General features: G+C 37.3%; 1 protein-coding gene across 1 annotated transcript; it reads left to right on the plus strand.

The window, feature by feature from the left end:
- RAB3GAP1 (RAB3 GTPase activating protein catalytic subunit 1) lies at positions 1 to 27,761 on the plus strand. Its single transcript, XM_067299372.1, has 24 exons — positions 1 to 28; positions 107 to 162; positions 1,433 to 1,508; positions 2,444 to 2,576; positions 4,841 to 4,919; positions 6,731 to 6,850; positions 7,473 to 7,638; positions 8,492 to 8,591; positions 10,011 to 10,092; positions 11,156 to 11,224; positions 11,947 to 12,020; positions 12,771 to 12,863; positions 14,263 to 14,432; positions 14,800 to 14,898; positions 15,264 to 15,436; positions 16,464 to 16,518; positions 16,801 to 17,172; positions 19,186 to 19,323; positions 20,915 to 21,142; positions 21,666 to 21,762; positions 21,852 to 21,955; positions 22,053 to 22,168; positions 23,431 to 23,533; positions 26,490 to 27,761. Exons 1-24 carry the CDS (start codon positions 11 to 13, stop codon positions 26,730 to 26,732), a joined length of 2,964 nt encoding a protein of 987 aa, XP_067155473.1. The 5' UTR covers positions 1 to 10; the 3' UTR covers positions 26,733 to 27,761.
- Positions 27,762 to 27,989: the final 228 nt, after the last annotated feature.

Consider the following 27,989-nt stretch of genomic DNA (forward strand, 5'->3'; position numbering starts at 1 on the left):
GCGGCGCAAGATGGCGGCGGACAGCGAGGTGAGTTTCCCCGCTTCTCCTCCCCCTTCGTCCTCTCTGCCTGCCCCGCTCACGGCTTCTCCCGCTCTCTCCCCGCAGCCCGAGTCGGAGGTGTTCGAGATCACGGACTTCACCACCGCCTCCGAGTGGGAGAGGTAGGCGCCGCCGCCGGCCCCGCGGCGGGGAGGTGGGGGGTGGCGGCGGCGGCGGCGGCGCTGCGCTGCGCGTCCCCCAACGGCCGCCGCGGCCGGCGGCTCCGAGGGTCCCGTCAGGCCGCCGTGAGGGCAGCGGCAGAGCAGCTCAGCGGCCGCCTTTAACGTCTGCGGGCGGAGGATTAGGGTAAACCCCTGGGAGGCTTATGTGCTTGTTTTGTGTTGTTGTTTGTTTGTTTTCCTCACCTTCCTAATGTCGTTAAAATAGTCGTCTCACGTCTGAAGGCATTTAAAAGTTAGCTCAACAGATACAAGAGTATCTAAGAATGCGCTTGCATTCTTCATGTATTATTATTTTTTTTAATGCTTTTTCCTATGGTGATGCCTGTGACAGAAGGAGATGAAGGTTCCAAGCGCTATGTTTCTTACACGGAATTTGGATTATAATTTTGTATTTGTGTTGCTTTGTCTGTGAAGAATGGAGCAGGCATCTGTTTTGCTAAAACTAATAGGCTACAAAAACAGGGGAAAAAAAAAAACAGGTGGAGATTCTGTATTACTCAAAGCTTACTCATAGCAGTCATTAAAAAGCTCTAGCACCTGAAATGCTAACACAGCTAACACAGTCCAACTTTGTGTAAGGATGTAGCTGTTCTTTTTTGTTTACTACTTTAAGTATTCGAGTAACTTTCTGCTTCAGGTTGTGCTTCATTCAGGCCTTTGCTTTTCATACAGAAATACAACGTTACAAATAAAATCAATTTTACTGTGTTTGACAGTAGACAGGCTTCTATTAGGGTTAATCTTGCCTTATAAAAACCACATAAAATTTCTGTCAGTTGCACCAGAGTTTGTCCCTAAATACCCCGTTGTTGGACAGACTGTGTTCTGCCACCTATGGATACAACACAGAGCCCTTTATTTGCATTACTGAATATTTCTTAAGTGTCTTCACTGAATGTAAACTATCACCCTATGGAGCTGAAACATGTATGCGTGAACTGCTTTCTGTTGGTTAGAGTTCACTGTAAGGTGTGTATTAAACCCTCCTGAATTACAGCACAAGAGAGAATAGTAACAGGAAATACAGATCTTATTCATTACAAATTGCTTCTTTCGTATAGGAATCTTAAAATTTAAAAATAAATTATGTAATACTTGTTTTTGGGGAATTTCGTAGTAGGACAATATATACTGCATGTTTTTAGGGAGCTGAATTATGATGTAGGCTTAGTGTTTATGAAATATTAATGCCTTCTCCCCTCCTGACTAGATTTATTTCAAGAATAGAAGAAGTATTGAATGACTGGAAACTTATTGGGATTTCTTCAGGCAAACCTCTAGAAAAGGTCAGTTACTGCTTCTGAATTTTCTTTTCGAATTGGAATTAGTAACTTGTAAAACACGTATATATACTTATACTTTGGACTGCCATTTTCTTAGGTGTGGTAGAAAATTATTTGTTTTGGGGAATTCGAAAATTGCTGTAAGCTAATTATTGGAGGATTGTCTACCAACCTGGCAATTTTCCTGGTAATGCTGGATCTTCATTTAGGGTCTGTTTTTTTCATTCCCAGTTTTGAATCTGGAAACATAGTTGAAGCTGTTCTAAATTCTCAAGGAATTTCTTTTCTCTTGTCCCCTTGCCATTGTCACACCTCACATGCTTATGGTTGAAGTCTGCATAGCATTACTTCTGACTTACTACATTTCATAGATCTGAGGGATTTTTTTTCCGAAGTCAAATTAGTCTTTGTAGTGTTTCTTAAGTCACATACACCACATGGGAAATTACTGATCTCTTTGCCTGCTAGTGCAAATGAATTCAGCTGCTCTGGATTGAATGGCTGCTGTGTTTCCAGAGGGAGTGATCCTTAATTTTAGTCAGGATACAGTGTATTCAGGATTAAACTTAAGTTATCTAGTGAAATAGTTTTCAACCTTAGCTGTCAGTGTATTCCTACATGACTGGTTTTCTAGGTCAGCCGTCCCTTCTTGATCCCTCTTGATTGCCATATAGTTCTGAAGACTTCTAGGGAAGATATCAGGTCTTTGAAATGAACATGCTTATTGGAAATATTGAAATTCAGCATTTAGCTAACTTTATGAAGTGTTTTGAGAATTGTCTTTTTAAATTAAACCATACTTAGGAATAAAACTTCAGAAGTAGAAAAAGATGGATAAATGTTACAGATCATGTAGACAGCATATTTTGTAAGGCTCATGAAAGTTAACCTAAATGTCTGTCATCAAATCATATATTTTTTTCTACATATTTATACAGGGTGTATATACCACAGGAGCATGGGAAGAGAAATCAGATGAAATTTCGTTTGCAGACTTCAAATTCTCAGTTACCCATCATTATCTTGCACAAGAACCCAGTGATAAAGATGGGAAAGAAGAATTGGTAGAAGGTAGCTGGTAGTTGTCTTATGTGTCTGAAACGTGTAATAAGTTTTATAATGATATGACAAAGGATAAATTGGAGTTGAATGCATAGTTAATTTTGTTCTCCTAGAAATTTTCAGAGGTTTTCAGAGTGCTGTCTTAAACTGAGAGCTGCATTTCTTGCTGTGTTTAAAATATTAGGAATCTGTATCTTCTGTTTAGTAATTTAAATTGTTTATACTCAAATAATACATAAAAAGATTTTTTTTAGCATTGCAGTAGAGTAGGTTCTTGGAGATCTTTTCATCAATCTGATTTTGGAAAAATAGAAAATAATAGATTTGCAGAGTTCTGGAAAATTTTTGTAATTGATGTCATATAAAATTAACAGGTGTCTCAAATCTTTGGGTAGCACGAGTAATCTATGAGCACTTACTCTTGCATTCATGGTTGCATATTAGCAAAATCAAACATGTCAGTTTTGAAGGGGAACTTACAAAGATGAACCATGTCTTTAACTCTGCTCCCATAGATAATCCTATCTGTTGCTGTTAATTTGCAACCTGTTGCTGAACTTGATTTTTGTAAAACTAGTGTTTTGACTTCCCTTTTCAAGAAAAGGGGTATGCTGTTGACTTAAACCAGGGATGTGGGGTCTGATGGGTGTGATCTGACATTTTTGCCTTTAGTATGATTCATGTTCAACAAATTGCTAATATAAGTAAACTGTGAAGTTATTACATTACTGTAATACCATGCTTGGTGCATAGTTACAAGTTTTCGAAAAAGTTAAACTGTTGCTGTTTAGGCAACAGCTTCAGTTTCAGGCATGCAGTCAGGATATGCTTACATAATAATACTTTCTGACAAGTAATGATAGATAACATAGGATTTTATTCCTAGGAATATTACTGTATTGTCTACGAATTACTATAGCAGTAGTGTCCTCTGTTGCTTTGACTATCTAACCAGTGTCCATTCACTGTTCTTTAAGGCTAGATGTTTTTCTTTTTCCTGAAATGCTTAGCATATCCGCTTAAGGAAAGAAAACAATGTTCATTCTTTTTTCCCCCCAACAATTCAGTTTTTATCTTCCTGCACCCATGAGAGCTCCACTGTATTTTTTATTTTGTCATCTGCTTGCTGTTCTGAGAAACCAGAAAACCTGAGAGTAGCTTTAGTTTGCCCAGTATCCTGAAGCTTGTGTAGGACTCTCAAAGATATAACTGTGAGCTGGATGCTTTTCTGTACTTCTGAAATTTTCCACATTTGGCTTGGAAATTCATGAGTGATCATAGTCTTTCATCTGCATGAATGTACCATCTGTAGTATATGATGGTTGCTGATGAATTAAGTGGCATTTTTGTTGGATATATTGCCTTTTAATTTAATGTTCAGTTTTTCTTATTGTTGTTAATGCTTATATTCTGTGATGATTAATGTTTTGTATTTAGACTTATGGTCCCAAAATAGTGTTTCTTCAAAAATGCAAGATCCTACAGTTCTGTCTCCTTGTATATCATCTTTTGGCTTCTAAAACTGTTTGTCTGTCCTTGAATACCTCCAAGCAGTGATTTGCAGCATGTTTTAGATAGGCTTCCTGGCTGTCTTCCCCTCCAGATATGCACATGTCCCCTTGGACCTAGAGAAATATTTGGGAGGGATAGGTATGCATTCCAAGATGCAGTCGTGTTCTTGTGTTTTACCTTCTGTCTCCTTTCCTGTGGCAACACCTTCTCGGATATGCTAAGCTAATATGGAGCTTATTAGAGCTTGTACTTTACTCTCTGTTTCCGGTGTAGCTGGATCACTTATTGGGATAAGAAATGGAATGTTCACATTTTTCTGTTTTTACTAGAATATATTGCAAATTAACTTCTGTTTTTTCTGGAGACCTGGTCGCTATGTTTGGTAGCTTCCAGAAGAATGGTGTTTTGAATATGAAAGGTTACAGTCTATCCTTGAGGACTGAAGAGGATGAGTGGAGGGAAGACTGGAAGTGGTAGTAGCTGGAAGTTGCTTTTTAGTTGTTGTAGTGGGCATATATTTTGCTCTGCTGCTTTTAATGCTAGGAAAGTGAACAGGAGAATTCGGTTAACCAAAGAATACTTCAAAATTATTTCAATATAACCTGTATATTAAAATACATAATGAAATGTGTATACAAAACTTATTTGAAATCTTCTAAAAGAAGATAAAGCTAGTTAAAACATTTTCTTTCGTTTATGAAAAACTTCTGCAGATCTGTTGAATGGGCCCTGATGCTCTTATGTATCAATTTTTTTCACAGATGCCCTTCCTCTGCCTATGCAGGACTTGCTGTGTATGAACAATGACTTTCCTCCTAGAGCTCATTGTCTGGTAAGATGGTATGTATACCTGTCTGTATACCTATTGTCTTCCTTAATGCGAGAAAGCATAGGAATTTAAAAATCTTCCATGCTGGCACAGTCACTTGTGTATTTTTTTACATCAAGAGTTAAAGCTTAAATAAAATCATTCTTTATATTTTAGACATTGGGTTAAGGCGTAGATTAGCTAATGACAGAATTAAAAATGAAGCTGAAAATGTTGATATTTAAAGTTTTCAAGTAGCATCAGGCATAATATTTTCTGCTTACACTAAAGGGAATTCTGATTATTTACCCTAGTAATGGTACTTTTAAAAATGTATATATTACAGAAAAAAGTCTTTGAAAAGTGCTTTCTTGTGATATGTTTGTGATATGTGTATATATATACATGTGATATGCCTGTGATAATCAGTCATTCTGAAAAACTACTAGGACATGTCTACATGGTTAAATGCAGACAGTCAGTATAGAAGTGAGCTTCTCCTAGTCTGGAAGCTGTATGAGTATATTGGCACGATGCTGAGGCTGAACTAATGTGCCCTACTTGGGATACAGGTTGGAAGCAGTACACTAACTGCTTAGTTCAGTGACTGTAGTAAAACGGAATCTGTTTTAAAGAGTTTTTCCCAAAAGTTTTCACAGCAAAGCATACCTTATTCCTATTAGGTATGTTTTTGAAGAAAATATCAATGAAATAAGAAAGGTATTTTGTTTGCCTGTATTCTCAATCTTAGACCCCCAAATTTTACAGATTTCTGTAATATAGTAGCACTATTTCTGTTCACTTCCTATAATAAGTCTCTTGTATTTTTAAAAGAGTTAGTTACTTATTTCACAGGTTGCTCAGGGGTCTTCCAGTCAGTCAGAATCAAAGTACTTTGACTTGCTAAGTCTCCACTATTAGAAACCTACTGTTTGAAAAAGGAGATAAGATTGAGCCAGCTGCTTTAGGACACATAAATTACTGTCTTAACCTCTTGATGTTATTTCTTCTAGACTCTTCAAACTTCTTTAGAGTACTGTATTCTTTAATAGTGTTATGTCACTTACTGGAATAGGTCTGAGTTATTTGTGCATGCATTAGCAGTATTTTCAGCTTCTGTTCCTTTGTTATTAAAGCAATTTTCTGAAACTTGTCACTTATAATCTGAAGTTATCCAAAGGTGTCTTTAATCATTAAAATTCGTATTTGCTTTTTATTATATGTCTTTGCTAGACAGTGCTCTAGCATTCTCACTGAAGAGCTTGTTTGATGTGACTGCTCTTGCTTGGCATCTTACTGTTTCAAGAAATGAGAGCAAAAAAACCCCACCATAGTGGGCTTATCTTTCCATTCCTTTTGCAGAATATTTTTTCTCTGTATTTCATGGACTAAATGGATTTTTGTGTATGTGATATTTGGATGGGTTTTCAAAAATGAAAGCTGCAACACCTTAATAAAAGAAACAACAACAATCAAACTCTTCCTAATAATGCAGATCTTTAGCAGGTTATTGCATTGTTCAAGAGAGATTATTTTTATGTATAAATACTTACAAATGTTATTTACCTAAGGTAAGAAACCCAGGATTGATAGACATGGAAGTCCTCGCGTGACTTTGTGTTTGAATGCTGTTAAGTTTTCCTAGTCTGCGATTTAAGAATCTGCAGTACTCCATGCCCAGTCAGTTCCTGACCTCTGTTGAAAGAGTTACTGATGTCAAAATAACTGATTCCACAGTCTGTTGCTGACAGTTTGGTTACTCATGTTATACTACTTCTAAAAAGTCTGTGTTTCAACTGATTTTCTAGAAAACAGAAATGTATGTCTATCTCTTTCTCTTAAGGTATGGCTTACGTGAATTTGTGGTTATTGCTCCAGCTGCAAATAATGAAGCAGTTCTTAGTGAATCCAAATGTAACCTTCTGCTGAGTTCTGTTTCCATTGCGTTGGGGGACACTGGTTGGTAAGTGAAAGCATAAACCTTTTTTTATATGTCCAGATATGACGTTCCAATGCTAATACAAATTATTGTGAGAAAAAGCATTAAGCTGTTAGCAAAGTATAATCTAAATTTGCTCTGTATGCACCATAATGTTGTTATAGAAAAGACTTAAACATCTTCCCATGGAAACTTTAAAAAGATTGGTTCAGTATGTTGTTTATACTCACTGTTACTTAAAAGCCTCAAAGGCTTTTAAAAGCTATTATAACCTGTTGGAATAACTAGTATGCAGAATATGACTTTTAAAAAAACAGATGACTACTTCTGTGCATGTAATAATTGTGAGTTTCTAAATTTCCCAAATAAATGTTTTGACTGAAAATCAAATAACTGAAGTTATTGATAAGGCTTTATTTATAACATGACAATTTGTTAGGTATGTCATTTAATGGTGGAATTAACAGTATCTCTTGTAATTGCTATTAAGTATTTTAAACAGTGTTCCACTGAACAAAAAGTTCTGCTTTATGACAATATCTTTGTACATATGTTAACAGATATGAAATTACATTAAAATATTTAAGTAGTTCTAAAGACTGCAGGACGGCATAACACTTTAATCTGAAATATTATTGTTTTATAGTCAGGTACCACTGTTTGTGCAAATACATCATAAATGGCGACGAATGTACATTGGAGAATGTCAAGGTCCAGGAGTTCGAACTGACTTTGAAATGGTTCATCTTCGCAAAGTGCCAAATCAGTATACTCATTTATCAGGTTTACTGGATATCTTCAAATCCAAGATTGTAAGTGCATTTGTATGTATATAACTAATACTAAGAATAATTATTTTATTACTTTTTTGCTCTTGGATGACCTTCTTACACCTAGAGACTTTTTTTTAAGGGTGAGACTCACACTGCTGATATCAACAAAAGACTTTTTCCGGATACTGGTATTTCTTATCTGACAATAAATAGTGGAAATCAACTTGGGTTTTATTGCTTGGTTTGATCACATTCTTCCTTCTTAATTTTCCATCAGCATGTGAAAGAATGTCTTAGCCTGCTTGTAACAACCCTGTCTTCCTGTCTCCCAGAAACCAACTTGTTTGCTGCTTAACAGGAGAGGGGAAGGACAGGGTGGATTTTTATTCTGACACTTTATAGCTCCTGCTATAGATAAATAGAGATAAATAAATGTAATTAATTATCAATTAATTTAATCAAAATTAATCTAAATAAAATAAGAGTGAAGAACAACATAATTGAAATCTGAAGGGTCCGAGTCAACTTTGTTTTTAGAGTGGTGTGGCTGACTGCGACTAGTATTGATAATCAGCAATCTCATCAAAAAGCTGAAAATAATAATAAAAAAATCCTTAATGAAAGCCTAACACATTTTGGATCTGAGTTGCCTGTAAGTTACCAGTGAAGTGGGATATGTAAATATATTATGGACTTTAGTAGAATGGTTAATTTCACATGCAAGTGTCTTGCTGAGCTAACAGGGCTTTCTTAGTAGTTCTTAGCGTGTGGCAGTTTTGAGAAAAACAGTTCTAAAGCAAGCTATTATAACTAAGATCTGTTCAAGCCTTAAGATTGTTCTGCCAGATGTACACTTTAAATTGAAAATCTTTTTATACTGTTTGTTTTCAAGGGGTGTCCATTAACACCGCTGCCTCCTGTTAGCATGGCTATTCGGCTTACGTATGTGCTTCAAGACTGGCAGCAGTATTTCTGGCCCCAGCAGCCACCAGGTAGGAGACTTGTGTCCTCAGAATAACTTGGCTTGAGGTCAACAGGGAATGCTGAAGGAAATGTTTATGTATCTTGCCAGAGGAATTCAAGTGTTAAGTCTGCGCTACTGCAGCAGGCTTCAGTTACAGCTGAATGCCTTTCTGCTCCCTGTGGTAAGCTAGCAACTCGAAAGCTGTTCTTTAATCGTGTCTGTGACTTATGCTTGTGATAGGTGTTTTGGTTAGGACTGTGTCTAGAAATATGCTTTGTTATTAGTGTTCAGAGATGATATACAGATAATGATACCTCTAAAGCTGTAGTATCATTTTGGAGAGAAATGGAGGGCTGTCCGTAAGGAATTCTGCCCTAAGTTCCATAGGGAAACTCTGTCAGATTCAGGTTTTGATAGGTGATAGTGCTTTGCAGAAGTATCAGTCAATTATTTCAATGAAATAACTGATTTTTAGTACTTCACTATTTACCTGTATTAGCACTGGGGAAATGAGAAAGAATTATGTGGACCACACTTGAGGTGAAATTTTGGATTTTTTTTTTAGTTTACACAGTCCTAAGTAAGCCACATAGTGTTTTTTTTTTTTTTTTTTTTTTTTTTTGTGAAGGAAAAATCGTTGTTCAAGCTTTTTATTATAGTAGCCTTTTATGGTAGTCTAGGGGGAAAAAGAAGTTAAAGTACCTACAGCAGACTTTTATGTCTTTTATATCTTATATATTAATGGTTTGTATCTTTAAGGGATATAGACTGGGGAGTGGGTGAGGATGCTGGGAGAAGTCTTTAGATGCTTAGGATTACAAGGACTCTCCCAGGTCATTGGGTCAAGTCTTTTGCTATTGCAGGTGACACATCATACAATTCTTTTAATAAAATCATCAAGCTGCCTTTTAAAAGTAGTTGTTTTCTTTTGCACCTGCAGACTTGCTCTTCTGGAGTCTCCCTTCTCTGCTTGGAACTAATTTCCTGCCTAAATCTTTTTATGGCCAATTTGTACCTACCTGTTCTTGTGTCAGCACTGACTCTTTTAGGCTACTTTCATAGCCATCATCTGTTCCTGCTGTCTACTGTTTTATTGCATGTAGCACAAGAAGTGTGTCCTGTCTGTTCATCTTTTTGTTAGACTGAAGAAGTTCTGTAATGGTAAACTAACTCAAACTGGAGTAGATTTTACTAGAATTGATTACACGGTTGACGCAGAATTGTATCTGTGTTTTTTGAATGCCCAGTTGCATCGTTACTTCCCTCTTTCTGCTGGAACAATTACTTTGGCTGTGCACTGGGATTGCTTTTTCGTAGCTCTCTCACCTTAGCTGTTCAATGTTCTCTGATCAGTTTATGTACTACAATCTTTTTACTGTGAAGTTATGATATGCTTCTTAATGTATCCCTTAAATTCTGTATGGAAAATGTGTTGATCTTTCTTCAGATATAGATGCTCTAGTTGGAGGAGAAGTTGGAGGCCTTGAGTTTGGGAAGTTACCATTTGGTGCCTGTGAGGATCCGATTAGGTAAGATAAGAGTTCAGAAAACTGAATTTTGTAACTTGCCTAATGGAGAACTTAAAGGTATTTAAGTAATAGGTTATTACCTAAGGTTATTAGGTAAGGTTATTTTAAATCTTAGCTTTGTCTGCCTGTCACTTAATATGTTGCTAACAAAAGGTTTCATAATTCAAGTACATAAAAAGTATCAGCAAAAAGCAGTATTCTAATAGCAAATAATACTACCATTCCCAAAATTGTCTTTTGATGTTCAGAATTGTAGCTTATAAAATGTTTCGCCATAAGCTTTGTTCTGTTCATCTGAAACCATTATGCTGAAACATGCCTTAACTGGAGATAAACTTTGAAAATGGTGTGCCTTTATTCAAGGATTGAACTTGCTCTGTTCTTTTTACTATGACATTTGTAGAAGACTTAAATTGAGAGGATCTGTAAACTGAATTACTATAATCCCTCTTATGTTCTCTTCTGAAAACCCCATCACCACTTGGCAAATCCAGGAATTGCTTAATGCATTAGACATTAATGCTGTAGGCAATTTAGGAAAGTTTGTTGTTCTTTCCTACGTACTTGGATAGTGTGCAATCTCTCCTTTTGTGGAGAGGAGTTACAAAACAGTCCTGTGTGCTGGATACCAGTAAAGTTCAGTGCAGTACTGGATGCTGTGCTGTAGAATAACCAATAGAATGCCTGTAACAAAAAAACTCGTTGAAAACATGCACATTTCTTCAAATTCTTGTTGGAGAAATACCTTTTGGTTATCTGCTTTCTCCAAACTCCCCTCCCCTGCAAAAACAAACAAGCAAGCAAAAAACCCCAAAACCCCACTCTGAAGAAAGACCCCTTACTTCAAAATCTGACAAAAGTGTACGAGTTTAAAATCAAGATTGTCTAGTTAACAATGTGTTTTTGACACCTTAGAGTTTGATTCAGTGGTTCATTGGACTTAGCTGCAAAATGCATAGTGGGAATTAAGTATGAACTGTCATGCATGCCTTTCAAAATCTTAACTGTGATGTCAAGAGCACTTTCTAGTAGCACTCAAAGGTTTAAATCTTGGTTGTTTCAGTGAGCTCCATTTAGCTACCACATGGCCTCACCTAACAGAAGGTATAATCGTCGACAACGATGTTTATTCGTAAGTATTTTATCTGAATTGTAAATATCTAGAAGTCTGCTTTCTTCATTTGTTAACTGCCCTATTTAAGTGACATCTAGAACTTAAAGGCTTTGTGTATGAGAGAACCCATTTGAGGAGTGCTGAGGTCAGTTGATAAAATGTCTAATTTGGGAAAACAGCTTCTTCTGAAATGCATTTCTGTGTGAGAGGATGCTAGCATATCATGATCTCAACACGGAACACACACCACCCTCTTTGAGCATATTCTCAGGCTAAACTTAGGAGTTTTGCCTATTGCATATTTCTTGAGAAAGATGATAGCAAAAGACGGACTGTGGAAAGCAAAAAGAAACTGATTGCTGTCCCTCCCCCAGAGTGTCATCCATACTTTCTGCTAAGCCTCATAAAGATGAACAGTGTACTGATCTCTTAAAATTTAAAAGAAAAAAATTGTAGTTATTTTCTTATTAATTCAGAAATGAGTTTTCAACATTAACAAAAATTAAGAGGACAGTTTTACTTAAATTTTAACTTTGAGTTGTTCTTGTGTGTTTCTTATTCATGTTAAGTACATGAAACAAACTCTTTCTTGCCTTTCAGAATACTGTTTGTCATGTTCTTCTGTATAATGTGATCTATGTTATAGCCTAACTAGCTATGACATTGCAGTTCTTAAGCATTTGATACTCATCTCTTGCATACTGATGGTGACAGGATGAAACTTTGTTTTATTTTTTAAGTGACCTTGATCCTATTCAAGCACCCCAGTGGTCCGTGAGAGTCAGAAAAGCAGATAATCCTCAGTGTCTATTGGGTAAGACATCAGAATCCCTTATCTTCTCTTACAGCTCTTAAGCTGCCAGTGTGTGAAGTTAGAGTTGAATGATTCATTACCTGATGACCTCTCTGTCCTGACATCCCTCATTTCTTTGTCTGAGTGGACTATATTTTGGGTCTCTTTTTCAAGAACACAAGATTTGCAAACCTTTTGTTGTTGGTTATGCTACATCTATGTACCATGAACTTCAGTGATCTAGTTACTTCACTAGGTTCCAGAGAATAAGCATTTATTCTGTGTGGTTCTATAAAGAACTAATTTCCTAAAATCTTAAAATTTTATTCAGTCCTTTCTGCCTATATCCATTTCCTTAGTTGAACCTTCCTTAGTTCCATCTATCTGTGACAGTCAAGGAAGGTTTGTAAGTCTGGAGGACTGTACTATTCTCAGTCCTGGCCTTCTGGCTTGTGGGGGAAAGGGCTTCAAAATTAAGAAACCACAACATACTGGTGAGGTTTCAACTTGCTGTGAGGGAAGAAGTGGGTTAAGCTGCATGAAGAACTGTGCTCTGGAGGGGTGGCTGATAGCTGTCTAGCTGTGCACTTTCTGAAGCTTTAATTATGTGGTTAAGGTGTTTGTGCTTCAGAACAAATTATTGTGTTCTTTCAGATTAAAAGATAAAATAATTGGCACATTTAATGGCCCTCAAGAATCACTTTGTGGGTTAACTTATTGTTCAGTTTTTTTTTTAATTGAATGATTATTTAGAAACTTGATTTCTCTCAGGTGATTTTCTTACTGAGTTCTTCAAGCTTTGTCGTCGGAAGGAATCAACTGATGAGATACTTGGAAGGTCTGCATTTGAAGAAGATGGAAAAGGTAAAGCTAAAATCTTGTTAACTTTAATTAATTAATTTTATTGTTCCACAATTATTTTACCTTCCTCATCTCTACTGTCTTGTATTCCTGACTTCAGTTTGATCATTATTCTGTAACTATTACTCCTAGGCATTTTCTGGAACTGTCGTGCCACATCGTACCATTTCTTATGAATTCTAGGCACAGCTTAGCTCCCAGAGGCCCACAGGAAAATTATTTTGTTGTATTTGTTACTATTGGAAAGTGAGACTTTTAATTTGGCATGCATTGTACTTAGTTGATTTTGCGCAAATGGATTTTTTTCTGTATCATTTCCCATATTTTTGTATGTTTTGGCTCTTCTTTTTCTGCTTTTTGAAGTACCATATTGTCCATATTTTAACAGCTTGTTTTAAGAGTAATCTGTTTTGTTCTTGTTTCCATTTTAAGGGATTATTTTATTCCTACCAAATAAGGGGAAAAAATATAATAAAGCTAAAACCTAATAATCTGACCAACTGGTCAAATTTTACCCCAACGGTGTAGATACTAACTGATGTCTTTGATGTCTCTGTCCATTTCTTTAGCTTTCCTTTTATGGTGACCATTCCCTTCTTTCCTACCTCTTTTTTCCCTTCCCCTGTTTTCCCCTTCCAAATGAGGCCTGTATCAGTAAATTTTCTTTGGTTATATTTAATCTTAGCTTTGAAGGGGCTCAAGAGCAAAGAAGTTGCTAGCTAATTAGCTTTAAAATGTGTTAGACCAAGTAGGGTATGTCTTACTTTCGTGCTTGATGTAAAAAGTCTCTTTAGTCCTCATTATCTCTCATTTTCTTAAAACCAAAATGTGGTTTCCCAGACTGCTGGTAATTATTTACTTAAGTTTGTCTCCCCTAGTTTTAACGGTGTTAATGCATTTTAGAAGAGCAACATTTTTGAATGGAGGAGTTTACCTGAGCTGTGTAAAACATAGAGCTTAGACCATATAAGGCCATGTACAGTGATTAATGCTAATCTAAAACTCTAGTGTATGCTTTAACAATCACCATCTGGAATATATTCATGGGTATTTATGTATAAAGAAGACTTAAAGTCTGGCTTTTCAGGAGGCTTATTGCTGATGTGCTGCCTATCATTGTTTTGAAGTCTGCAGTACTTGCAGTAGGTGGCAGGCATTAGCTACAGCTAACCCAATCTAGTCTTCATTCAGTAAAATAAATCAAGACTAGTTTGTAGCTCTTTAGTGACCTGATTCTGCTCTTTCTCTTTGTTGCTGAGAACAGTGGCTATCGGGTATGGAACATGACAGCACAGTGGTATAGCTTAGATTAACAGGGTGCTAAAAATCAGTATAAAATAAACAGACTCAATACGAGTGCCAAACTTTTTTTAAAAGATAATGTTGTTTTTTGGTTTTATAGAGGTTGCTGATATTACCCATGCTTTGTCGAAGCTTACAGAGCCAGCACCAGTCCCAATCCACAAATTATCTGTCACAAATATGGTTCACAGTGCAAAGAAAAAAATTCGCAAACACAGAGGTGTAGATGAATCACCTTTAAATAATGAAGTTCTGAATACTATTCTTCTGGTAAGTGAGCTGTCTGCACACATTATATTCATATAAAGCATGTTTTATGCTTTCACTAATGCCTTTTCCATAGTTCATAATCTGATACTGCAGCCTAGTGGAATTATAAATAAGTTTCTGATTGATGCAGGACAAGTAGCTTCCATTATTTGAATTGCGTTGATCAGCGTCTTGAAATATAGCCTGGATTGTTAGAAGTCTATACAATATAAACAGATTTAAAATGAATTCTGAGCTCTGTTAACAGTTTTTAGTTATAGTGCTTGCTGGTCTTTAACAAACAATAGCTTTGCGGAGAAGGAGAAGAAAAGCAGGAAAAAAATATACTGACACAAGTTTCAATTTTTTTTGTTTTTGTTTCTTTAAGTTTTTATTTCCTGATGCTGCTGACAAACTCACAGATGGATCTGAAAGCAGAACTAGCATTTCAACAGGAAACTATCCTCCTCCAGAGAACGAAGATTATGTAAGTTTTACTGACGGGGTTGGGTGGTAGTAGAGGGGGAGGAAGGAGAGGAAGATTGTGGGTGCGTGTTCCCACAGGCTTTGCTGTGGTCTCCCTGCCTTTTATAACAGAAAATTGTTGGAAAGATAAACTTCTGTTTGTGGAACTTCCAGGTTGAAAAAGTGAATGAATATTGTTGGGGTTCCCCCCCACACATGCACCTTTTTTCAAAAGACCATCCTTTTTGGTGGTTTATACTTAGAGACTGAAGATGTTAGTTAGCCACTTGTGTTGACAAACAGGACACAGATCATATGTTTTTGGAATAGAAGCTTTAAACATGCTGTTTTTCTTGAATTTCCTGCTTTCTTTTATTTCTTCTGTAGAATCTCTTCAGTCAGTTTAAATCTGCTCCTTCAGATAGCCTGACGTACAAACTAGCTTTATGTCTTTGTATGATAAACTTCTACCATGGAGGAGTAAAAGGAGTGGCGCATCTTTGGCAAGAATTTGTGTTAGAAATGCGCTATAGATGGGAGAACAACTACCTTATTCCAGGGTAAGAGTTTCTGTTGTATCGTCATTGCAAATGTTCTTTGTTTCAGTAATGGATGGCTGTGGCTTCCACTATGACTTTGAAACATACTCTGATTTTGCTGATTGCAAATACTATCCTCTGGTTTTATTACCCTCCTTCCTTAAAGCAAGAAATGATAGGCAGTGGGGAGAAGCATCTGTGCCCTCCTTTGAAAACTTGGAGATGTCTGGTGGAAGCTCAAGTCGAGAGCACTCTGTTATGTGAATGAGAAAAAAGAAGCTTATGCTGAGCCTTGGCTTCTGTCATTAAAAATAAAAAAAAAAAAGGAGCTGATACAGTGAAGGACACATTTGTGGTGGTGGTTTTTCCACTTTTTTAAGAGAGCCCTTTCCAAGCTCCTGCTGGTGCCATAGGGGCTTCCCTTTGGGCGCTTGCAGCAGCCTTTTCAGGCAGCTAATGCTGTCCTCAATTATGCAAACCTTTATGAGTTCTAAGTCTGCTGCTGCAGAGCTTCTTGCAGACCAGATGAAGGGCTTTATCAAGTTAAAACATCAGCCTATAGCAAAAATATCATACCTTTTTTAAAGAGATGGACTGGCCATTTATTCTTTAGTTTCTACTTTCAAATGGTTACACAAATAAATAAAATGGAACTTGAAATATGCAGAGATCATTCTGCTCTACCATTGCTATTTTAAAAATAAAGTCAAAGATGCTTTCCTTGTTGCTGGAAAATGTTACCCTTTTAACACCCAAATGGAAGACTGACCAGGAAGTGCAGGGTATGTCTGTTTCGTACTAGCATGAATCCCTGATATCTGACATCCAGGGAGTAAATGTAGCTTAACTTCTGGGCTTGTTCAGTCACTACCTTGTCTGCTGAGACCACAGACCAGCTGCATAGTTGAAATGCCTGGGGGTGTGGGAGGGGCGGTTCTATCTGGATATTTGTCCCTTTTTTGGATTTGATATTATTTAAGACAATGTGTGCAAGTGTGGAAGATTTAACTTTATAATTTAAAATGTTTACACTTCTACCTTTTGTTAGATTAGCTAATGGCCCTCCGGATCTGAGATGCTGTTTATTGCATCAAAAACTTCAGGTAAGTATCTCCAATTTGAGGATGACTGTTCTCATAAGGAAATGGTCAAAAATAAAGCAATTATTAATTAAATCTACAACAATAAAATATTTAGCGATGTCTGTATTATTGGGTCTGGGCTTCACTTCTTGGGAAAATCATTGTTATAGCAACAAGTTCAGTGGAATTAGTATCTTTTAGAGTTGTAAGAGACTTTTTGGTAACTCTTCAAGTTTCTCGGTGACAGTGTTTCCATTAGATAAGTAATTGCTAAACTGTTTTTTTTTTCCTTTAACTTGTTAGATGTTAAATTGTTGTATTGAGAGAAAGAAAGCAAGGGATGAAGGGAAAAGGGGGAACACGTTTGATCGTTCCCCTGGTGGTTCCTCTGGTGATGCTGGAAAAGGAGCAGACCACTCTGGAGAAAATCCAAAGGAGACTGATAAAGAAGTCGGCAAGTCTTGGGAATCATGGAGTGACAGTGAAGAAGAATTTTTTGAATGTCTAAGTGACACAGAAGATCTGAAAGGAAATGGGCAGGAAAATGGAAAGAAAGGAGGAGCAAAAGAAGGCAACAAAGAGTCTGTAAATTTAAAACCAGAAGGTCGTCTACATCCGCATGGAAAGCTGACGTTGCTTCACCCGGGGGAGCCTCTCTACATTCCCATAACACAGGTTAGACAGCAGGAGCTGAGCAGGATGTGCAACAGGACTCTTGTGTAATATGACTTATTCTTAGGATTGTGAAATTGTAGCTGGTTTGTAGCTTATAGCCTTATTTATTCTTAAAGTTGCTAAATCTTTTCAGTTTATGACCTAGTCTTCCTCTTTTTTTTAATTTGGCGAGGCTGTTTAAACTGAAAATCTCACATGCTGTATGTTATATTTGAGGATGAGCGCCCTTACCAAATTTCAGTCAAAACAGCTTTTTTTTTGTTTTGTTTTGATGAGAATTGAGTTGTCTTGCCTACCTTAAATTCGGATTTCCTTTTATTTCCAGCTCCTGAGGCATCTTCCATCTCCTCCCTATTTTATTTCCTGTAAAGCAGGAACTGCCATGGTCCCTCTACCTAGGAATCAAAAGTTCTGTAGCTTCCAAACCTGTACTGCAGGACAAACATATAGAAGCTAAATGTAGGTTGCACAGGCATTTTCTAAAATTTTTTAAGTGTTCATTTTTGCAACTCAAATATGTTCAGTTTCAAATATAATTCAGATTGTGGCTGTGTGCTTCAAAAAAAGAACGTTGTGTTAATTACTGAGCTCTGTATGTGAACTGAAAACAATACCTTTCTCTTAATTTTATTTATACATATGTGTATACATACAGGGGTGTGTGTATATGTATATATACATACATGTATATCTATATATGTGTGTGCATGTGCACACACATATATATTGGGTGTTTCTGGAATAAAAAAACAATTACCAAAATCTGGTGTTGTGAAATTGATTTTGGTGACTGAAGTAGTTTCTAAAGTAAAATCTAAAATACTTTTTTAGCTGGAGCTAAGCAGATATTATTCATGCATCCTCTACTGTTCTTATGAATTTTCTCCATATCGCTTGATGTGCAGTCATAATATGCATATACAGAGCTTTTCTGTAAAGGGTATCTTTAGTTTCCAAACTGTAATGAGAAAATACTGGTTTTGTCATAGTATGTGGATACAGTTAGGTATGGTGCAGCGGTAGTATATACAATCTGAACGTCTTCAAGCTCTCAGCAGTGGTTTCCTCCTGTCCTAGCAACGGGAACGTGTGCTACTTTGATTGCAGAGTTGCACTGAATGCTGTAATCCAGCTTCACCCCAAAATTGATTTCTTTCTTCTGTAAACATGCTTTTTGATGCCTCATTTTTAAGATATTAATATCTCTGACACAGAGAATTTTTGGAACTTCTCTTCCGCTCATATGACACCTTGGGAGTCAGTGTGTTTGCTCATCAGAGTCAAATCAGATTTCTAGCTTCTAGCTAACTGACCGGAGTACTGGATCAGTTTTGCTGATGTGATGTATTTTATTTTTATTATTTTAATTTTTTACTTAATTTATGTATCTAAGTAAAAGGCTGCAGTACGCAGTTTTGGGTCCCATTTTCTGAAGCAGGCTTATCATCAGTGGGCTAGCAATGTTATCTGACATACTTTCTTGCAGAGTGGCTGGGGATGAAAGAGGAAGCTATGGTGTCAGAGGAAGTAGTTTTAACTCAGCCATGCATGGAAAATACAGTAGTTTTTCATTCATTTGAAAAATTATTTTTAACAAATGTTGCTTTGCATGGGTAAAATGTATGAGCAAAGTGTTCTGGCACAATGTCATCAGTTAATTATGTGCTGACAATATCATTGGCAAAAATTCTACATTAATTTAGTGGATTTTTATCCACCTAAACAAAATAGGATCATGCAAACACTTCCTGGGCTCCATCTCACTTTTGGTGTTTTAACAATATATCTTTATATAGTTACTTTATTCTCAGGTTACGTTCTTTAATTTGTTTATTAGTGTCCTTTTTAGATGTACAGTTTTAGGCTGAACGGTTTAAAAGATTTAAATTTACAGTTATTTCCTTTCAGTACAAATGAAGTTTTTGCTGACAGGGAGCTTTCAGCCACTTCTCCCTTACTAAGGGCTAAGTCTAGGAGAGCTTGTTTGTAAGCTTTTTTCTTTCCATGTTGCAGGAACCAGCACCCATGACTGAAGATTTGCTGGAAGAACAGTCTGAGGTCCTGGCAAAACTAGGGACGTCAGCAGAAGGCGCTCATCTTCGGGCACGCATGCAGAGTGCCTGCTTGCTCTCAGATATGGAGTCTTTTAAGGTAATGCTACTCGAACAATTCTCTGAGACTGCTTTTCTCTTAATTAAATTACCTCTCTTGTTGTTGTTCAACAAATTTGAAGGCTTTTCTGAAGGTTTTATCTTTTTTCCCCTCCCCAAAACAGCTTCAAAATAAAGTTGAAAATAAAAACCTGTTGATAAAACTCTTGTAGCGTTTCAGAATCTGTGAATATCTGATGTTACGCTGTAACATTCCAGTCAATTTGCACATCATCTTATTTGTACAAGATTCCCTTAAAAAGCAAAAAGACAACATTCAGTTGGGAATTAAAACTCTGACTTGCCCATACAAGGTGTCAAAAGAAAATTGAACATCAGAGTTCTGAATCAAAATTGGATGTCTACCCCCACCTTGAAGCTTTCATTTGATGTCTGTCCTTTCCCTGCACTAACTACTGTGTCTAGCCTTGTGTAAATACGCCTTTTAATCAGCCTCCAAATGGAGAAGGTGTAAAGGTGGTGTAAAGAAAAAAAATCTTTTAGCACTTCCACAATTATGCATATAGATTTTGGTGGGGTGATGGACATTAATTTTAATGTCCAGGTGAAGTCCTTTTGTTGCTTAGTAGGAAGGATAAGGTGTCAGTATTTAGAAGTTCTATACAGCTTTTCATGATACTGATCTGGACTAGCTGTGGTTTTGAGTAAACTGCTCCATTTCTCTGCTGAACCCCACAGAGGGAGCTCAGAACATGTATATACTGTTTTCATCATAAGATCTCAAGACTAAAAGGATTTGAGATTCCGTTGTAAAGTAACTATACATATTTTGAGCAGATTATTGCAGTGCTGTTTTGTATGACAAGGATACTTGTACTGTACATCAAGAATATTGATAGCATATGTCAATATGAACTTACTGGCAGTAATTCATATCGTATTAGATAGATGTAGCAGTTCTAAATCACTGCAAGCTTTTACTTCTGTAGTGTAAGAACACAGAACCCATAATTTGAAGGGGAAGTATACTGTTGATAGGTCCATTGCATAGTTAGCTGGGTTTCCTTATGTTCTAGACCTTTGGCCACATTTATTTGCATTGACACTGGATCTATGAAAGGGTTTTTTTTGCTTAAGAAGAAAAGGTGAATTTTGTTACCGGAGTACTTACATATGAAAGTCAGTGTTGGAAGCATATTCTTGATGCTTTTATGCTTGGGCTGTTTATCATCTGGGTTTTGAATGGCCTAAGCTTATATATTTTAAAAAAATTAGTGGAAATAAGTATCTATTGCATGCATTAAATATCATATAGAGCCTTTGACTTAACAGTATAATTTTGAGCTTGCCTGAAATAACTGTTAAATGTGCTGTATTTGGTTTTGGGACTAAGAGGAAGGTGTCTGTGTTTTCCTTGATTGTGTGCCCCCCCCCCCCCATTTTGGTTATACTTTCTATGCTCAGCCTCCCAGGTCCTGTTCCTAATGTACAATTTGGTGATTGTGAACCAAATTCCCTGAGTTCTTGGCTCCTAGCTCGTGCTCTGCCCACTAAAGCCCATTGCCCTGCTACCCAGATTATTACATTTGACATAGGATTTTTCAGGTACAAATTTTCTCTCTCTGTTCCAGGCAGCTAATCCTGGGTGTTGTCTGGAGGATTTTGTGAGGTGGTACTCCCCTCGCGATTACATCGAAGAGGAAGTGGTTGATGAAAAGGGGAATGTAGTAATTAAGGGTGAGCTGAGTGCCCGAATGAAGATTCCTAGCAACATGTGGGTAGAGGCCTGGGAGACGGCAAAACCTGTCCCAGCCCGGAGGCAGAAGAGACTCTTCGATGACACTAGAGAAGCAGAGAAGGTAAAAAGCTCTTTGGCTGGTGATAGCCTGCTCTGTAATGCTTGTGCAAAACTTACAGCAGCCTTTATTTCTTCCTTCTGCAAGATTTAAACATTAACATGTCATTGCGCTGTATTCTTAGAGTTAGTAAGCTGTTCTGTAAATAGTCTAGTGTTAATCAGAAATACTTGCTGTCATACAACAGTGTGTTTGAAATATTTGGAGTAATTAGATTCTGGAACATAATTTTACAAGGTGTGTTATTTAGGTAGTACTTTGAATTACTAATAGGTAAAACAGTTTTTTGTCTGTGTAGGCATTATGAAAGTGTTCCTAAAACTCTGTGATTTTTAGTTCTTTTCTTAAGCTGTTGGGACTGTAAGCAATCACTGATGTTTCATGAAACAGCTACCAGTTGAGTCCTGTGTTGCAATGATGTTCCCTTCTTGTTACTTCTCCAACATAGGTACTCATCTTTCATAGTTAACCTTATCTTTGGGAAGCAGTTTTGAGCATTAATGTGTTAAATTTTCTAATGTTATAGGTGCTTCACTATCTTGTAGTTCAGAAACCAGCTGACCTTGCAAGGCATCTTTTGCCTTGCATCATCCATGCAGCTGTACTCAAGGTAAAAGAAGAAGGTAAATAATCTTTAATAATTCATTAAGATGTTTTAGGATGAACACTGATGCAATAATTAAAACCTTCTTGTTTCTCTTCCTCGTAACAGAAACACTAGATGATATCTCTTCAGTTAAGAAGATTATTAAGCAGATAATATCCCATTCCAGTAAAGTTCTACGATTCCCAAATCCAGAGGACAAGAAGTTGGAAGTAAGAATTTTACGCCAGCTAAGGCTAAAAACTTGGTAGACTTGTACAGTGTTCGTGGGAGTGCTTAAAGAATGTCTCTGGTATTAAACCCCTACAGGAAATCATTGCTCAGATTATGAGTGTGGAAGCAATCATTGCCAGGGCCAGGTCTCTGAAAGCAAAATTTGGGGTGGACAAATGTGAAAATGAGGAGCAGAGAGAAGATTTACAAAGGTGACAATATTTTTCCTTGTTTTTCCTCTGATTCTTTTTTTGTAGTCTCAAAATTTAAGACAGATGGAAATAATGATAATACAGGTCTTATCTACAAATTGTATTGTGAAAGATACTAATGAATCATATTTATTAGCTATGGACATTAGGCTACCCTATCCCTAGCCTACTTAGCGTATCCACAGATCACATCTCTAAGTGCCCACCTAACTATCTCTTTGAAAATGTACGTCTGATACTGATTTTTTTAATGCAGTCCATTTTTATCTAGGTGCTACTGGAGATTTCATATCTTATTACTAATGTATGTAAAAGATGCATTTGCTGAATATTGCTACTATCTAGTTAAAATTAGAAGGGCTAGGAATTTAATATTTTCCATAATTAATATGAAAATGCCGAAAGGAATTCCTTTCTCCTCTTCTAGTCTCCTTACTAATTTGAAATCTCTTATGGAGGAACCATATGAATGACAAGTGACTAGCCATGTTTCATTGCTTCACTACCTGCTATCTGATTATTATTGCTTAAACTGGGTAACAGTAACATGTCAAATAAACAGGTTAACTTCTTGCTGCTGTGTTGAGAAGGAGAGCTGGCTTTTTTTCCCGTTAACATCTGGACTTTGGAGGAGTGGTGTCTGATCAATGCAACATCTTTGTGCTCAAGAAATTTGTCATGCTGTAGTGGCCTAGACCACTTACACTCCGTGTTGAACTTGGCACCTGAATTAGGAGCCTCGGTTGCATTTACAGTTAACTGAGAGGAGTAGGTCCTTTCAGAAGCCGACTTGCAGCCTAGGTGTTAATTGCCCTCCGCTGCTGGGGTCGCAATGGGAGCGGTTGTAGAAGCTGCCTTTCCTGACCTCGTCTGGGAGGATACTTTGTTCAGGTCAGTTTTGACCTATGTTAGCCGTGGAAAAAAAACAGCTGCTTATATTAGCATGAAAGAGGAAGGGAGGAGGGAGCAGCTGAAGGCTGAGGGGTGGCTGCTCTTTAGGCTAGAGGGAAGTGAATAAAGGAATGAAAAGGCAATGATAGTGGTTGTGTGGGATGCTGGGAAAGGTCAGCTTTTTTTTTTTTCCCTTAAACTCCTAGAATTGAGAATTTGGTGTCTGCCAGTTCTGCGTTCTGTGTGAAGAATGCTATGTGGAGCTCTCTGGGGGTCTCCATAGGAAACAGTCCCATTTTTTAGATTAGAAAAATAGGTATAGCTGAGAACTTAAGCATTCATTCTTTCCTTTTAATAACTTGTGCCATCAGATTTGTAAACTGTCTCCTGGAGCAGCCAGAAGTGTCAGTTGTTGGTGCAGGAAGAGGACCTGCTGGTAGCATCATTCACAAGCTCTTTGTGAATGCTCAGAGGGTAAGCTGGAGTTCTTGGTCATTTTTACTAATGCTTCTAATTTAAACGGTATGAGGCAACTACTTATCATATGGTACCAGTTTACTTCGTAGACAAATATGCATGTATTTTGTACAGATGTGCTTGAGTTCTTTGTAATGTTCAAAATGCTTTTGGCAATAACACAACCTTGCAAGAAGAAAGAGTAGAAGACCTGGGACATGAAATACTGGCAGCAGCTCAGTATAGAGGTGTCCTTGATATTTGATTTACTTCAAATGATAACATCAGTAGTAGTATTATAGCACAAAAACTTGGGATTTCATCAAGTTACAGAATATATGCAACAGCACAGCAAGAACAACCAAGCGAGTGTGCTGATTCCTTTACATAGGAATGTAGAGGAACGCATTTTAATGTTAAGTATTATAGATGGGTAACTTTTTAGACTGAGGTTTATACTTGGAATACTTGACACTTCTTCTGTGGAAACCAGTGTGGTTAGGAAGAGTTTCAGGCTTTTTTTCCAGTATTACACCATGTTCAGTTTACTTGTTGCCAGTGTTGCATCCGTTTTCTTGACATCTTCCTCCAGTCTATACTGCTACAAATACTTCCCTTTTCTCTTAAACAGTGATATTTTTGTAATGATGAGCTTTAAAGTATTGATTTTTAAACTTCTTGGACTGCAGTGAACTCTGTCAGAATTTCACCTGTTCATAGCATCAAATTATCTTAACGAGAATTTAATTAAAGTAATAAAAAGGTGGCATGGCGTTGCAGACATTTTAGAGCCTGAAATCCAGTTTGGAAATCACCACTTTAAAGATTTAGCGATTGGGAAGTAGACACTTTTTTAAAGTGTGAATTCTTTTTTAATGATTCATATTTTGCAACTCAAAATAAAAAGGACCATTCTGAAAAACAGATCATGGTTATTCTGAGAAGCAGAAAATTAGAACATTTGTTGTATCCTTAGGAGAACTTGAGTTTCTAGGGAAAATCTAGTTGCAAATCTCAACATGTAAACCAGCCTTAACTACAGACTCTTCTATAAAGCTTAACACCATGTAACACTGTATGTCAACCATATGCACTTGCTTTTTTAATGCAGTTTTGTGCTTTCAAAGTTGAATAGAAGTTTCTAATGTTAATGTTTGATCAAGATGTATGTAACTTCTATGGGTTTGTTTCTTTTGGAACAGCAATTAGTAAAGCTAGGTTATAGATACCTCCCGTTGGTTACTTACGAGAGACTTCTTACAGGGACAGGAGCTCCAAAACCCCTCCTTGTGTTTAGTTTACCAAGAGTTATTTTAGCAAAAAGCAGTGTGGTAAACAGAAATTGAATAGCATCCTTGTTCATTACCTTTTGAACCTGGACTCTTCTATATAGGCTGTATAAAATGCATTGTTATATTCTCAAAGTTTCTCATGGAGGATTATGACAGCAAACGCATGTTCTTGGAAGTAGAGTGCATGATGTCTCCTAAACCTACAATCTCTGTCTAACCTCTTGTAAGTCATCTCTGACTTGCCTTTGTTTCTATCTTTCATCACTGGTTCTTTTCTCATCCCTTTCAAGCTGACTGAATCTTCTGATGAGGTAACTGACTTTGTCCCTCATTTCCCACTCATCTTCCCTAGCTGCATAGAGTCAAACCTTTTGGTAGATATTGTACAACAGCCTGATTTGGTTTGTACTGTTGTCCACATATTAAGCATAAAAATAATTTTGTGTTTCTGGACTGGTTTCTCTTCATTCACAGACTTTTTTTAGAGCCTAACAGGTGATGAAAAGAGACAGAGAAATCTTAAATAAAAATAAAACAATTTTAAACATTTCTTCAAGTGAATGTTAAAATTGCCTGATGCTGCAATATGTGGCCTTACATTTTCTTTTGCTCTCTGTTGCAGCCACTGTTTTTTGTTTGTACTGAACAGCCAGATGCTTAGGGGGGAGGTAGTGACTGTGTTATGTGAAGGTCACAATCCAGAGGCCACCAAAACTACTGAGATATCAACACTTATTAAAGTTACTAAACTTTTTGAACAGAAATCCAGAGGAGTTTTGACAGGGAGAACTAGGGTAACTGTGAAGAAACAGCACAGGGAATATTCTCTGTTGTTTTCCTAGGCCCATTCTGGTGGGAACAACTAGCGCTTGTCCCTGGTGATCTGTGCTCTGACAAAGGCACCATGCCCGGCAGCACTGGGCGGCGAGGAGGCAGCCCCCGGCACCCCTCGGCTGGGCACCACTGCCAGCCTTGAGAGAGGGTCGTCCTGTGTGTCGGTGGCATTGCCTCCTGCTGATTTTCAGCTGTGAACATTGAAATTGGGACCCTCTTAGGTATATTGGTACACATCCATAACTGGGCAGTGTTAGTGGGCTGACTGAAGAGCAGGCAGGAGCTGGAGCGTGCCAGCCCCCTTCCAGTGCTCCCACGGAGGTGCTGCTGCTGCTGAGTCAGTGAGTGTCGATGGAACCTGCACTGCGCTTCACTTGCTCAGTGATGCTGATCTCAGCAGGCCTCTCTTGGGCCATGAAAAAGCACCTATCATCAAAGTAGTATCTTGAGTTTGAAAAGGCAGGTGACTTTTTGGCAAGGCTCCAGCAGTGGCACTGATCCTTTTTCAAAGGAGGCTGACTTAGACTTTTGCGTAGCCACAAAGAGGAGAGCGAGCCCTGCTTGAGAAGGGGCATTTTGTCTCGTCAGAACCCTTGCTTCACACTGTCAAAAATACGAAGCTTAAATTTGGCTGAGCTTACCATCTACAGCTGAAGGCTCTTGCATTTGATTGTGTGCAGTTTATTTCTTGACATCCCATTAGTGTCTTGCTCTGTGTACACATAAAGCGTTTGGATGTGTTTACCATTTCTAATCTTCCCCCTGCCCCCAGCCCTTACAAAGTATTTTCTGAATGCTAATGTTAAGAAAGAGCTCATCCTGTAATTATGCCTCTGCTTTTATTTAAGGCTTCTACAGTGACTCCACTTGATGAAGAATTGAGGAGATCAGGTTCGTCAGATGAGCGAAGACTCAATACAGGAGCCGTTTCAGATTTCCCACCACCCACGGGTCGTGAGATCATTTTACGCACAACTGTCCCCCGCCCCGCACCTTACTCTAAACCATTGCCACAGCGCATGTACAGTGTGCTTACAAAAGAAGATTTTCGACTTGCAGGTGCCTTTTCAGCAGATACAACGTTTTTCTGATGTAGCTAGCTGTTATCTTGTGCGTCTTCACAAGTAGAAAGCTATTTGTTTTCCTTCAGGGAAGTTAAAATTTATAGACTGATTCGGTTTGTGGTGAGGAGAAAACACTGTTGTCATTAGTGATTGAGAATAATAGTCACAAGGATAGAGCTGAATTGGTGTCTGAGAAGGATGCCTGCACCAACCTTAACTTGGATGTTTAGAACAGCTTCACAAGTAGTTTTAATCAGACTTGGGGAAGAAAGTTTAGCAATCCTCTCCCTTTGGACAGAGGGGAAAACTTTTTGCATTAGCTTGTTAAATAACGGACATTAATGGGCTTTATGCAAATACTTCATGTTCAAATTTATGCAGATGTGCTGCTTTAGTTCCTAATCAGACTTTATAAAGTGATGCTAGTCTACTTAAGTTGAGGTGCAAACATTAAATAATTTGTATTTATTGCTATCACATGAATATTGAGCACTTTTTTTTTGGTTAATCACTAAGTTGCAACTGCTTATTTTTAAAATCTTGATCTTGTTTAGTATACAGTAAATTCTAGTTTATGCTAAACTTGGCATTGCAGCAGTTGTCCAAAAAGCTCTTGAATGTCTTGGACAGTCCTCCCAAACACTGAAATATATTTTGGGCTGTAACTGCGCATTAAGCCTAATGTGCAAATAGCCTTAAGTGGATCACTAACAATTTTGGATACTTCATATCCTTCCCTGCATGCAAGGGCCAAAGCTGTATGTAAATTATGTGTACAGAGGTGTTTTACTTTAAGCAACTTATTGATATTTATAGAGACCTTTGAAATGTGTACTATCTGTTAATGATCTGTTAAACATATGATAAAACAATTCCATCACATGCTGTAAACTGACCCTACTGGATATCATGCAAACAGTATGACTTGTATGTGCCAAAGTTGCTTTACAGTGATCTTAGCATGCTTTGGTCAGAATCAACAAAAGATCAGAGTTACATTGCAAATTGAAATGTAAAAATAACTACAGTAAAAATAAATAAATCTGAACTTACGTATGATTGGCTGTCAGACTTCTGTTACTGGTAATGGTGTCTCAAAATATCTTTTAAATATCATACTTGCATAATTTTACCTAGGAACAAAATTGCTTGTGACTAAAACTTAACTTTCTGTACTTAATATAGTCATATCTTTGTAGGGACCCACATATTACCCTGCAAGGACAGTTGGTAGAATGTTTCTCAGATAAATTGTATCAAGTAGAAATATATTTTTCAGGATAA

The sequence above is a fragment of the Apteryx mantelli genome, chromosome 6 (genome assembly GCF_036417845.1).
Source record: "Apteryx mantelli isolate bAptMan1 chromosome 6, bAptMan1.hap1, whole genome shotgun sequence".
NCBI lineage: Eukaryota > Metazoa > Chordata > Aves > Apterygiformes > Apterygidae > Apteryx > Apteryx mantelli.

Bases quoted from the DNA above. Each gene is read 5' to 3' on its own strand.
- RAB3GAP1 (XM_067299372.1), top strand. The intron at 1,509-2,443 runs GTCAGTTACTGC...ATATTTATACAG, and splicing joins CAGGCAAACCTCTAGAAAAG to GGTGTATATACCACAGGAGC. The intron at 2,577-4,840 runs GTAGCTGGTAGT...TTTTTTTCACAG, and splicing joins GAAAGAAGAATTGGTAGAAG to ATGCCCTTCCTCTGCCTATG.